Source organism: Bison bison, unplaced genomic scaffold (genome assembly GCF_000754665.1).
Source record: "Bison bison bison isolate TAMUID 2011002044 unplaced genomic scaffold, Bison_UMD1.0 scf7180017864165, whole genome shotgun sequence".
Lineage (NCBI taxonomy): Eukaryota > Metazoa > Chordata > Mammalia > Artiodactyla > Bovidae > Bison > Bison bison.
This window is the reverse complement of record NW_011494737.1, coordinates 548,930-562,959: the sequence shown is the minus strand read 5'-3', so window position 1 is coordinate 562,959 and position 14,030 is coordinate 548,930. Positions and strand designations below refer to the sequence as shown.

General features: G+C 38.3%; 1 protein-coding gene across 7 annotated transcripts in view; it reads left to right on the top strand.

The window, feature by feature from the left end:
* Positions 1 to 14,030, top strand: part of LPHN3 (latrophilin 3) — a 952,179-nt gene that overhangs the window by 762,007 nt on the left and 176,142 nt on the right. For 6 of the 7 annotated variants that reach the window (XM_010841647.1, XM_010841644.1, XM_010841646.1 and 3 more), the window contains 2 exons: positions 3,053 to 3,355; positions 5,642 to 5,745. In XM_010841647.1, the coding sequence (XP_010839949.1) occupies positions 3,053 to 3,355; positions 5,642 to 5,745 (407 nt within the window). The remainder of the gene's footprint in view (positions 1 to 3,052; positions 3,356 to 5,641; positions 5,746 to 14,030) is intronic. The other variant, XM_010841645.1, reaches the window with a different exon arrangement.

Below are 14,030 nucleotides of genomic sequence, written 5' to 3'. Positions count from 1 at the left end.
GTAAAGATGAAAAAACATTGTACATGAGCTGAAGGAAGAAACTCCTAAGGGCTATAGGCATGAAGAAAAAGCAATCAGCCTTTGTTTGGAAGGCAGATGGAAAACATTCAAGGATTTTAATCTGGTGAGTCACCTATTCCAGTGTATACCCTAAGAATGCCCCTGGCAAAAGGTAGAGAATGGTTTGGATAGTGAAATTTTAAAGAAAAATAAAGAACATTGATTTTCATTATGTGATGCTATTGCTAAATATAGTTTGGTAGGATACTGTAGTCGCTAAAAATCTGAAATCTGGATCATTTAAATAAAGCATAATGATCATATTAAATCAATGCTAAAAGACAAATACATTCAAACTTGGCAAGTCTGGAATTATAGCAAGCAAAATCTTGTGATAATGTCATTACTCCTCGTGCATTAACCATGTAATTGACACAGTAAGCTGAAGAATCTTCTCACCACACATGTGATGCACATGTAATGGTGCAGCATCTTTATCAGAGCAAACATGATTGCAAACAAATCTCTTCTCTCAGAGCGTTGTATGTTAATTAAAATATCTAACTGAAGAAGGATGTATTTATTCAGAAAGCATTCGTTAGTACCTACATAATTCTCAAGAAGAAAAGGAGGACAGTTGAAAATCAATGACTGAACTAGAAGACAAAGAACTCAAAATGCTTTGCTTGAAACAAAAACTGTAGCTCACTATCAATGAGAAGATTTACAGTTCCTTTCAAAAATTTGTTATTCAAAACGGCTCCTTCAAAAGTCCAAATGAGAGATGGCATTATTGAAATTGGAATCAGAAAAGATAACTTGAAATTGATTTTTAACTATTGCCTTACTACTCCATCAGGCAGTAAGAAGTCAAAAAAGAACTTTTTCCATCAGCTGGAAAAATTTGCACAGAAAATGTGTTAAAATCCCAGCAATGACACCATTGACACACATTTTTAAACCTATTGCTTAATATTAATAAAATTATATCACTTAATTTTAACATTAATTAATATCAATACATAATTTTTAAACTTCAAGTTTTTATTATTAAATTTTCTTAATTTTATGTTTTCTTTTTGAAACATCCAGATAATTTTATATGCAAAAAACATATATTAAAATCATTCTTACTGTTGATTATTTTAAGAATTCAGTTTCACTTAGTATTTTAAAATATGTTGCTAAATTTTATATTTGAATTGAATTAAATGCTGGGTCAATAATTTTACTTTATAAATCCTGAATTTGTATTTTGCAAAAGTAGCTAGTGAAATACTACTGTTCACATTTTTTGCTTTTATTAGTAAAATGTTAAAAGACTGCTGTTTTCATTCACTGATGATGATAGGCTGAGCGTAGGTAATGATGACTGGGAAGAAAAAAAAGTTTTTTAATGAGACAGAATCAGCCAGACCTGACAATTTAAGTATATGTGTATAAGGCAAAAGAAGGGAAAAGAGAATACTCTGCTTTCTTGTATGAACTTTGAGTAAATGTAGTTACGAACATTACCATTCCCATAGAGAGAGGAGACACAAGAGAAAAAGGAGGAAGAGAGGAAACAGAAAAATAAGCAAGAAAACAAAATAGCAAATAGCACCTCTGTCCTGTTTTATACCCCAAATGCACTGTGATGGATTTGGCAACTCTGCTGGATTAGCAGAGTCTAGTTGATGGCACAGTAAAGCAGACCATGAATGGCAAACAGAAGGTTCATCACAGGACTCTCTACAGTTTCTTAATCCTGAGATACTTTGAATCTGATTGGAGCCAGTGCCCCTACTGTTTGTTGCCTGTAAGTGAGGCTGAGTAGTTTCTAACCTTACAGTTAGAAAAGCAGTGTATGTATGTGGAGGGCTGGTATATGCTTGTATTCCTATGATGGGAATCTGACTGTATTATACCAGAAAGATGATTCTCTGCAGTGGTTATTTCTATAATATTATTAGGACATTCCTTTGTATACATTATAGATTTAATAACCTGTTAATATCTAGGCTTCACTGTTAGCTCAGATGATAAAGCACCTGCCTGCAATGCAGGAGACCTGAGTTCAATCCCTTGGTGGGAAGATCCTCTGGAGAAAGGAATGGCTACCCACTCCAGTATTCTTGCCTGGAGAATGCAGTGCAGAGTGGAGCCTGATGGGATACAGTCCATGGGGTCACAAAGAGTTGGACTTGATTGAGCCACTAACACTTTCACTTTTCACTTAATATTTCGTCAAATAGCCTAACCACTTTCATTTGGATTTTGGAGTACATTGGGAATAACCACTTTCATTTGGATTTTGGAGTACATTGGGAAAATGCCAATTAAAAAAATCTAGTTAGTAAATAATTTATGAACACACCAATAGGAAACTACTTATGGAGATAGTGAATGACAGGGAAGAATAGCACGCTGCCGTCCATGGGGTCTCAAAAAGCAGGCACGACTTAGTGACTGAACAACAAATATCAAGCTTGAAAGTTCTGATACAATGATACAATAACAGCATCAGAGTAAAATCACCAAGCTACTCCAATTTGTGTTAAGGAGATTCAGAATTGCTCTTTTACTTTTTAGTTTGTAAGCACTTAAATTTCTGATGGTTTTTTTTTTTTTTTTTTTGGTCTCTCCTCTATTTGCAACAGTTTAGAAACTCATGTTACAGTTAATGTGGAAAGAATACTGTTTTCAGTATATAGCTCCCTCCCTATCTATACTGAGTTTGAAAATGGTACAGAGAGGGCTTTAAAATATTTAATCCCCTAATTGTTGAAAAGTCCTGAAGCTTCTTAAAGCTTACTGAAGAGTTGAATTGCGCTGTAACTTTGTTTTCTATAATTGAAGTCCAAGAGAACCACAGACAAGACTACATTTAACATTAGTCAAATGACTTGTTTTGATACTCAAGTGGCACTCTCAAATTTTGACATTGGTTTATCTTTCCCATGTTTAAAGCTCCTTGAATCGTCAAATAAAGAAGACTTCTGACATACTAGGATGTCTTTAGGTCCTACTGTGAACCAGCAATGCAGGTGTTTTCTTCTGGATTTTATTTCAGAAATCTCTACCACAGGACCTCTTGGCACGGGAAGCACCACCACCAGTACCACCCTTCGGACCACAACCTGGAGCCCAGGCAGGAGTACCACCCCCTCAGTGTCAGGAAGAAGAAACCGGAGTACCAGCACCCCATCTCCAGCTGTCGAGGTGCTTAATGACATTACCACACACCTTCCATCAGCATCGCCCCAAATCCCAGCTCTGGAAGAGAGCTGTGAGGCTGTGGAAGCTCGTGAAATCATGTGGTTTAAGACGCGTCAAGGACAGATGGCGAAGCAGCCATGCCCTGCAGGAACTATAGGTAAGTTTGTCCTGCAAAACTAAGCTAAAGGTGTATTGCTAGTTTGGCTTGCTTTCCTAGCATTTTCTTGTCTTGTTTATTTGTTGTCGGTGTGGTTTGGGGTTTGTTTGTTTGGTTTTTGTCATGACATATTTTAACATTTGATTACATTCTGGATTCAGCCGAATTACAATTGAAAGCAAAATATTGCCAGAGTTTGAGAATGCACCCTAAAGAAGTCACAGGTGAGAATCTGCTGGTAATATTTATGAGACCAGTAGTTCTCACCCATGCCATGCAGTTTCTAGGTCAAGTTTCAATTAAGCTCCAAAGGGACTTCCCTGGTGGCTCAGATGGTAAAGAATCCACCTGCAATCGGAGAGACCTGGGTTCAGTCCCTGGGTTGGGAAGATCCCCTGGAGGAGGGCATGACAACCCATTCCAGTAATCTTGCCTGGAGAATCCCATGGACAGAGGAGCCTGGGAGGTTGCAGTCCATGGGGTCACAAAGAGTTGGACAACTGAGCAACTAAACACAGCACAGCACAAGTTCCAAAGAGCCAGCTCTTCTACACAAAAGCTCAGAGTTAAATCACTGGGTTGGTGGGCACTAGTTCTCATGCTTGTTACCATCAAATATATATTACACAAAACTAGGCTGAGGACTTCTATATTAGATAATCATTGGAACTACATATCATTTAACAAGAGAAAAGATTTAACTATCTTTTATTACCAGTCCTCATAGCCGGCCTTAATAATCAGAGGCTCTTTGTTGTCAGGGATGATGCTGGGAGGAGCCAACCTCCTCTTACCCAGCAACCACTGGAGACATCAATCCTGCATCGTTTTCTGTAGGGAACAGTCAAGAATTGGATAGCTCTTTGCCCTCCACCACCACATCCCCGCCCCCTGCTTTTCTCACGCTTAACAATTCATAATATCCCAAACTCAGAAATAGTTTGATTTCTTATTGTTACATATAAATCATCATAAAATTAATACTTGATACCCTGCATAAAATTTGAATTATTCCATAAAATATGTAAATAAAACAAATAGGCAATAGATGTCATTAGACTAACATTGTTAGGACTCTGTCTCTGGGTTTTATTGATTTGATTACTTCAATAGGTTTGTCTTAACAAAGTTTCAATGTGGACGTGTACTTTTGAATTCCATGGTATATGAAGTGATGGGAAGATCAGAAGATGTATATTGATTTTTATAAAAATGCACATTTAATTTTTTTCAGCAAAGTGTTTAAAATTATTCTGAAATCGTTCTTCCCGTTATGAAGGTGCACAGTGTTTAGTCCCATTGTTTTCTATGGTATTGGAATCAGAAAACATTTTTAATTTCTCTAGAACTGTCTCCCTAATTTTAGACTCAATTCCTTTATCTCTAAAAGAGAAATAATAATAGCACCAACTTCTTCAGATGTTTGTTGTAGAGCTTAGTGAAGTACTTTTTCTTTGAAAGCAGTTAGCAAACTGTAAAGACCTACAGAAATATGTCGTTATATTTCTGTGAAAATGAAGAAAGAGATTTAAAGAAAACCTGAAACCCTCCCTCCCAGGTGACTGTGTTATGCTGTGGTCTTACTTTTACCCTTTGTCTGTCCCCTGTGCTGATCCTGTGTTCAGGCCCACACAGTCTTTTCTCACTTGAATTATTGTGATAGCTTCCTCATAGCCCCCGCATCACTCCCCGAAATTCATCCTCCATCCTGCTGCCACAGATATCTTTCTAAAACCTAAATCAGCCCATTTGTCTCCTCTGCTTAATGGCCTTCATTGATTTTCCAACACCCGCAGATGACAGACAAGGGCGTTTACGATCTGGCTCTGCCAGCCTTTCCAACTCCATTAAATACAACTCCCCTACCCAGCAGACCTCAATTCAAAACACTTGATTCCCAAAGACACCATATTTTTCCTTTGCCTGGAATGCCCTTACCCACCTTGCAGAGTGATTCCTTTATGACTCAGCTGCTACCTTACATCTGAAAACTCAAGCAATAAGCCCCATGGAGGCTTATTCATTTAATTCATGAAATTATTCCCTGTACCTGGTGTAGTTGTCCGTAAATGCTTTAAAAATACTGAGTGTTTGTTGTGTTATGATTTTCTAATGATAGTTGCTTTGCTTGCCAGGTACTGTAAATGGTACTTTAATAGTCATTACCTCAGTTCAATGATCACAATCTTATCTTTTGCTCATATGTAAAAATATCATGGACATAAAGTCATTATAATGAAGATTGTTTGAATATTTGAAGCAGACCTATTTCTCTCATTATTTTAGGAGTATCAACTTATCTCTGCCTGGCTCCTGATGGAATCTGGGACCCCCAGGGACCAGACCTTAGCAACTGTTCTTCTCCTTGGGTCAACCATATAACACAGAAGGTAAACCATGTGACTGTCAAGGAAGGCTTTGCCAGTTCTAGATCCTCGGTTGTTGAATATAACAGCTAAAAACAAAATAGTCAATGTTTGTTTTAATTAATGTGGAAAAATTCTCCCATTTTATTTTAACTCAAGATTTAATGACAGTTCTAATATGCTGTGAGCTAATTCTAGAATTTTTTTGTTCATAAAGGGCAAATCTGTGTATTTCCCCTAAACTGGCATTATGGCTTATAATAGTTTTATTATTAATACAAATTTTATTGTATTGTGAACTACAGATATAAAAGTCCAAGAGGTATTATAAATCAAACAAGCAAAAGCTTCTAGTATTCATACATATGGATTTTCCTGTGGAAATAATAATTACCAAAAGAAAAAAAATCTACCTTTGGAATCTTAATCCATTTGATAAATGTTCTGTAACCTATTCATTTATCAGTGTTAAAAGTATACACATGTGTGACAGAATCTTGCAGACTCAAATTTGCAGGGCTTATTTGGTTGCAATATGTTGAACATTTTTATTATTAATGCACTGTGGAGCTTTGAATTGATTTCATTACAAACAGAGACCAGATGTGCATTTATGCCAAAAGGGCTATGGGATGAATCCTTATTATAGCAATTTGTGCAGATTTATGCACTCCTAAAATGGAGAGTCCTTCTATAGCACATTAGCTATGCTGAGGAATTTTTGAAAGAGATTTTTCCTGAGAAATATTACAAGTGATGGCCTCACTAAAAGCCTGTCTGTGCCATTTGCTCTTTTCTCTATTTGTTTTTAACCAGGCTTATCCTCAATAATATACTGTATAATAATCCATAAATATCTACCCAGTAGATCATTTAGCAGATGAGCCATAACTATCTATTTACCCTAAATCATGGAAGACCAGTGGTTATATTGACTCCAGTTACCCTCTTACATATGCATCTCCATACTTGTTGCTATTCATAATGATGCTTCTCCAATTTCAGTACTGTTCCTGCCACAGTTTTTATGTTCTTTGATTTTATTACAATGTAGCTCAGACCCCAGGGCAAATAACTTACTGGATGTGACCAGATTAAAAGATCAGTAGCATATCACCTTACATTAGCAACTTTTAAAAAATATTCCCTACATACTTAGCCTGGGGGTTAACATTAATTCAGCAATAATTCACCTAGAAAGCTGTGTTTTCATGATAATTCTTGAATATGGTTGGCGTATTTCATTGCAGAAATTACCGGTGACTTTAACTGATAATATTGCTTAATTCTTTCCTTTCCTCTGCAGACCTTCTAATCTTATGACAAAAGACACAGTTCCTTGCAAAGACCAGACAGTTGTTGCCCATTTGATTTAGGGATGGAATGTTTTTATTTTATAACAGATATGTTCCATTCTTTTGGAAGGTTTCTGTATAATCCTATAGCATCTGTAAAAATATATTAAGATTATACAGTTTAGATAGTTGAAATTTATAATGCCTTAGCTAGATTACTTATAAATTTGTAGAACTGTCAAACGTTTAATCCCTGCAAATCGACTTATGTGCTTATTGCCAGGTCAGCGTTGGAGCTGGTGTTTAACTGGGTCTACCTTTAATAAGATGTCATGCTTAGCAACAATACCAGCTACACAGTGAATAGATCATGATGGCCTTTATATCCCATACCCACTTAGCTAGTCTCTCTTCACTTGTCTCCACTCTTTTCCTTGGTGTATCCATCATACCTCCAAGTATTTATCCCATTCATTAAACATAATGGTAGTTGAACAGGCTACCACAAAACTCCAACATATTTAAATATTGATGTTGTAAACCTCTGAGAGAGAATCTGCATGCACTTCCCATAGTGATTTTTCTCTGTTTTCTCTCCCTCCTTCCCAAAACATCTTCCACAGAATTCATCCTTTTACTCGTTTCCTCCCTCAGTACCCAAGTCCCAACAGCAAACAGATGGAACCTGGGCAGAAAATTTGTTTACAGTGGTATTGAGGGAACAAAGGTGAACTGCAAGGGATTAAGAGGAATTCCAATGCTAGGAACACAGATGGAGCTTTCCCCAACCCCAGGCCTATGGTTGCCAGATCAAAGGAATGGTGAAAAATTGGTAACAGTGTCCGACTCTGTGCAACCCCATAGACGGCAGCCCACCAGACTCCCCCGTCCCTGGGATTCTCCAGGCAGGAACACTGGAGTGGGTTGCCATTGCCTTCTCCAATGCATGAAAGTGAAAAGTGAAAGTGAAGTCGCTCAGTCATGTCCGATTCTTCCCGACCCCATGGACTGCAGCCTACCAGGCTCCTCTGCCCATGGGATTTTTCAGGCAAGAGTACTGGAGTGAGTTGCCATTGCCTTCTCCAAGCCTCCCCACTAGCCAAACCCAAACAAAAGCCAAAGGGAGAGATGTTGTCTTAAACATATCATGTAAGTCCATTTCTTAAGACAGAGAAAAGGATGGAGGAGGATGGAAAGTGGTCTTCTCTGACTTAAGAAATGGAAAGTATCCAGCAGAGTTCAGTTTTTCTTTACTTCTCTCACCCCTCCTCCCTTTCCCATCCTTCTCTTCCTCTCTTCACTGCCTCTCTCTTCCCTCCTTCCTTTCTCTTGCTCCATCCTCTTTCCTCTGCTCTGACCTCCCCATTTTTCTTATGTTTTATGTCATGTTGAAAAACTTAAAGTGAAATAGGTATCTGATCTATTCCTCCCCTCCTCCACTCACTGTGGTTCTGAGAATTTTTCAAGTAGAGGAACACTGTTTACCCCCAATAACAGTATAGATGGGGAAAAATAAAGAGGGAGTGATTCTCTCATTTGAACAGTATATTCAGTTTCCCCTACCCAAGTTTGTGGTACCGTTATAGGCTGCAAATATGAATAAATAAATGGATCACGATGCTCACTTTAGTTGGAAAAAGCAAACATTATCATTTTTCTTAAGAAATGAGTTGTGTTTTTTCTTCCTGCAGTCAGGCAAAGAGGGAAGAACCAAGCACAGAATTTTGATCGTTTTGTGATTCACAAATGAAGTCAGGCCACTTCATATGGGTGAAATGATAGATTGAATTTTGAGTGGTATTATAGAGTAGATTACATTTCACTAGAGAAAATGTAAGCCTTTAAAGTCAGAAGAAGTTTGTTAAATGCTGGCCATAATACTTTCATAGTCATGAGATTTAATAAAAAGCCAAATTTGTGTAGAAAGGAAAAGCAAAATACAAAAAGGAAAATTTACCTCAGCAGCAATGGGGAAGTGTAGGGGCAGAGAAAGGAGGAGAAACTGGTAAATGAGTGGACAAATCGATGGGCAGGTGGACAGAAAGGTAGATACAATGATAAATAGATGGTTGGATAAAAAGATTAGATAGTGAAGCTGAGTACATACGTCTTCAAATTAATGTTTTAAAAACATTTTCCTGTTTATGGAAGCCAACAAATTAGTTTAGAGCTCTGCCTTCTCAGATACATGTGATGAAATATCTGATTTTCTTACCTTTCTCAAAGACTGTTCACTGAAACCATAATCTCTGGCTTTAGTTTGACCTGTAGTTTAGACTCAAGTCTTCAAAAAGGAGTTTATATTTTCTATTTTTGCATATCTGTAAAGAATTCATTGTACTTTATAATCCCTCATATCTTTTTTTTCAATTGAAAACTGTGAAATTATAAATGTGAAGACCCTCCATATTTATAATATTGCCATGTAAAGTGAGATCTGCTTCCTACTTCATTAACTGGTCCAAGTATTATATGCAAAATAAACACCTGAATTGTTACTGGGAAATAGTCTTTCTGTTTCTAGCAAACTAAAGTATCTTTTCTTTTGTCTGCACACAAGTTACTGACAGATTTTGAGATAATGTAAGGTTCTTCCTGCATTTTCTAAAGAAGGATGTGTAGATCTAGAAATGGTGTTGCTGTTTTATATTATGTGCGTGCTAAGTTGCTTCAATCATGTCCAATTCTGTGCAACCCTATGGACTGTAGCCCTACAGGCTCCTGTCCATGGCGATTCTCCAGGCAAGAATACTGGAGTGTGTTGCCAGGCCCTTCTCCAGGGGATCTTCCCGACCCAGGGATCGAACTCACATCTCTCATGTCTGCTGCATTTGCGAGATCTTTACCACTAGCACAACCCGGGAAGCCCCAGGTGCAGGTTACAGTACAGAATAAACCAACTGTTTGTTCTGAAACTCTGGCTGAATCTTGTACCCGGATCTTAATTTCACCATTCTTTTCAAACCCATAGATCTACTATGGAATAAAAGTAAATTGCTTATTATTTTTATCAGAGATTTGTGGCATTTCCACATCTTCAAGCTTAATTAGCCTACATTCAATTGTAAGGTAGAGGCATTTTATTGTCTATAAACCCACTTGACTCAGATTCACAGAAAAATAGGTAGATCTTTCAAAGAAATGGTAGGTTTGTACTTAAACACTGTAACTCCTCCATGAATTGTTTTGCCACCTAATTAATGTTTGATGTATAAAATCCCATGAAATGTCAAAGCTTATTTCAAATAAAATGGTTTTTTCTTGTGTCAAAATTTGAAATGCAAATAGTATCCATCTCTGTCATAATTATTATCCTTAACTACAGCAGCAGGGTTTCCCCTCCTTTATTCAAGCCTTAGGTATAATCCCACCATTTCAATACAGGCATTAATTTACTAATCCTCACAAAACTTATAAGATTTCTCAGTATGCATGTACTTATTTCTGAGGAATAATTTTAGCAGAATTTATTAAAAGAATTGTTAGAGATAGACATTGTAATGATGTCTTTAAGCTAGAATAAGCGAAATAACTATTTCAGTCTTGCTTCTTTGCATAGAAGACTTGAGGCAGATGTAAGATATGTGTATATTTTTGTATGGAAATAAGATAATAATAACTGTGGTGAGTGAAATAAATAGGACAATCAGAAAAAAGAGTAGCTTCTGGATGCCACTGGAAAGACTGTGATTCATGCAGGCCTGATCTGGATAGGCAACTCTTGAACTGAGCTTGAACCTTAAAGTCATAGTAGCTATCAGTCAGTCAGTTCACTCAGTTGTGTCCGACCCTTTGCAACCCCATGGACTGCAGCACACCAGGCCTCTCTGTCCATCACCAACTCCCAGAGTTTACTCAAACTCATGCCCATTGAGTCAGTGATGCCATCCAGCCATTTCATGCTCTGTCCTCCCCTTTTCGTCCCGCCTTCAATCTTTGCCAGCATCAAGGTCTTTTCCAATGAGTGAGTTCTATGCATCAGGTGGCCAAAGTATTGGAGTTTCAGCTTCAAATTTAGTCCTTCCGATGAACATTCAGGACTGATTTCCTTTAGGATGAATTGGTTGGATCTCCTTGCAGTCCAAAGGACTCTCAAGAGTCCTCTCCAACACCACAGTTCAAAAGCATCAATTCTTTGACACTCAACTTTCCTTATAGTCCAACTCTGACATCCATAAAAGCCATAGCATTGACTGGATGGACCTTTGTTGGCAAGGTAATGTCTCTGCTTTTTAATATGCTGTCTAGGTTGGTCATAACTTTTCTACCAAAGAACAAGCATCTTTTAATTTCATAGCTGCAGTCACCATCTGCAGTGATTTTGGAGCCTCAAAAATTAAAGTCTGCCACTGTTTCCACCGTTTCTCCAGCTATTTGCCTTGAAATCATGGGAATGGATGCCATGATCTTTGTTTTCTGAATGTTGAGCTTTAAACCAACTTTTTCCCTCTCCTCTTTCACTTTCATCAAGATGCTTTTTAGTTCCTCTTCACTTTCTGCCATGAAGGTGGTATCATCTGCGTATCTGAGGTTATTGATATTTCTCCTGGCAAACTTGATTCCAGCTTGTGCTTCATCCAGCCCAGTGTTTCTCATGATGTCCTCTGCATACAAGTTAAATAATCAGGGTGACAATATACAACCTCAAAATACTCCTTTCCTAATTTGGAACCAGTCTGTTGTTCTGTGTTTAGTTCTAACTGTTGTTTCCCGACCCTGCATACAGATTTCTCAAGAGGCAGGTCAGGTGCTCTGGTATTCCCATCTCTTGAAGAATTTTCCACAGTTTACTGTGATCCACACAGTCAAAGGCTTTGGCATAGTCAATAAAGCAAAAATAGATGTTTCTCAGGAACTCTCTTGCTTTTTTGATGATCCAACAGATTTGGCAATTTGATCTCTGGTTCCTCTGCCTTTTCTAAAACCAGCTTGATCATCTAGAAGTTCATGGTTCATGTACTGTTGAAGCGTGGATTGGAGAGGTTTGAGCATTACTTTACCAGTGTGTGAGATGAGTGCAATTGTGCATTAGTTTGAGCATTCTTTGGCATCACCTTTCTTAGGCATTGGAATGAAAAGTAACCTTTTCCAGTCCTATGGCCACTGCTGAGTTTTCCAAATTTGCTGGCATATTGAGTGCAGCACTTCACAGCATCATGTTTTAGGATTTGAAATAGCTCAACTGGGATTCCATCACCTCCACTAGCTTTGTTCATAGTGATGCTTCCTAAGGCCCACTTGACTTCACATTCCAGGATATCTGGCCTAGGTGAGTGGTGACACTATCGTGATTATCTGGGTCATGAAGATCTTTTTTATACAGTTCTTCTGTGTATCCTTGCCACCTCTTCTTAGTATCTTCTGCTTCTGTTAGGTCCATACCATTTCTGTCCTTTATTGAGCCCATCATTGCGTTGTTACCTTGGTATCTCTAATTTTCTTGAAGAAATCTCTAGTCTTTCCCATTCTGTTTTCCTTTATTTCTTTGCACTGATCACTGAGGAAGGCTTGCTTATCTCTCCTTGCTATTCTTTGGAACTCTACATTCAAATGGGCATATCTTTCCTTTTCTCCTTTGTTTTTCACTTCTCTTCTTCTTACAACTATTTGTAAGGCTTCCTCAGACAGCCATTTTGCTTTTTTGCATTTCTTTTTCTTGGGGATGGCCTTGCTCCCTGTCTCCTGTACAATGTCCCAAATTTCCGTCTGTAGTTCATCAGGCACTCTATCAGATCTAGTCCCTTAAATCTATTTCTCCTTTCCACTGTATAATCATTAAGGATTTGATTTAGGTCACACCTGAATGGTCTAGTGGTTTTCCCTACTTTCTTCAACTGAAGTCTGAATTTGGCAAGAAGGAGTTCATGCTCTGAACCATAGTCATCTCTTGGTCTTGTTTTTGCTGACTATAGAGCTTCTCCATCTTTGGGTGCAAAGAATAGTAGCTATGGGAGAATCCAATGTATGGCACCACTGCCATTAACAAGAAGCCTGGAAATGACTCTTGGTGCCTCTCTCTCATTTCACTCACACATCCAATCAGAGTGTAAGCCTGTCTGTACTTGTAAATCTCTACCAAATCAGGCCACTCTTCATTTTCCCTGCTGCTCCAACCCTAATCCACAACAGCTTTTTCTTCTGTGTTAGCTTCATAGTAGGTCCCCTTTCACTCACTCCTGAACCCTCTAATCCATTCCACTGAGTTCCATAAGCCTGAGTAGACCACTCCTATTTAGATTCTTTAATACCTTCAGATTGCTCTTGGCACAATTTCTCAAAATCATCATCACACCTTCCAAGTGGTACTACTGCTCTGCTCCTGCTCGTATCTCCAGCTGCCTGAACCCCAGTCACAAGTACCCTCGTGCAGCGCCCTTAAGTCTCCCTGCACCTCTTTCCTAAAAGCTTCTCTCTCTGCCTAGAAGCTCCTATCCTCATCCCAACCTAATTTTCTCTTTTCTATTTGTCTTCAGATTAAACATTCTTTCTCAGAGAAGTATTTCCTAAATTATTCCCTAACTTCAAACACCAGGCTAAACTGCCTTTAGGGCTTCCCTGGTGGTCCAGTGGTTAAGAATCTGCCTTGCAATGCAAGAGACACCTGTTCGATTCCTGATCTGAGAAGGTCCCACCTGTGTCAGGGCAGTTGAGCCCGTGTGCCACAACTAGCGAGCCCGCACTCTGGATCCTGTGAGCTGCAACTAGTAATCCCGTGCATCACAACTACTGAAGCCTGAACACCCTAGATCCTGTGCTCCACAAGAGAGGTCACCACAAGGAGAAGCCTGTGCACGGCAACCAGAGAAAGTCTGGAAGCAGCAACAAAAACCCAGCACAGCCAAAAATAAACAAATATTAAAAAAAAAAAAAAAGTTGTCTTTAAATTTGATCCACTGCACTGGGATTCTGGATTGAATTCAAAAAAATTAAAATTAAATAATTGTGCAGTTAATTTATTAACAGCTCTTTCCAGATCCTATTATGGGAAACCATTTTATTTACCATTTTATCCCC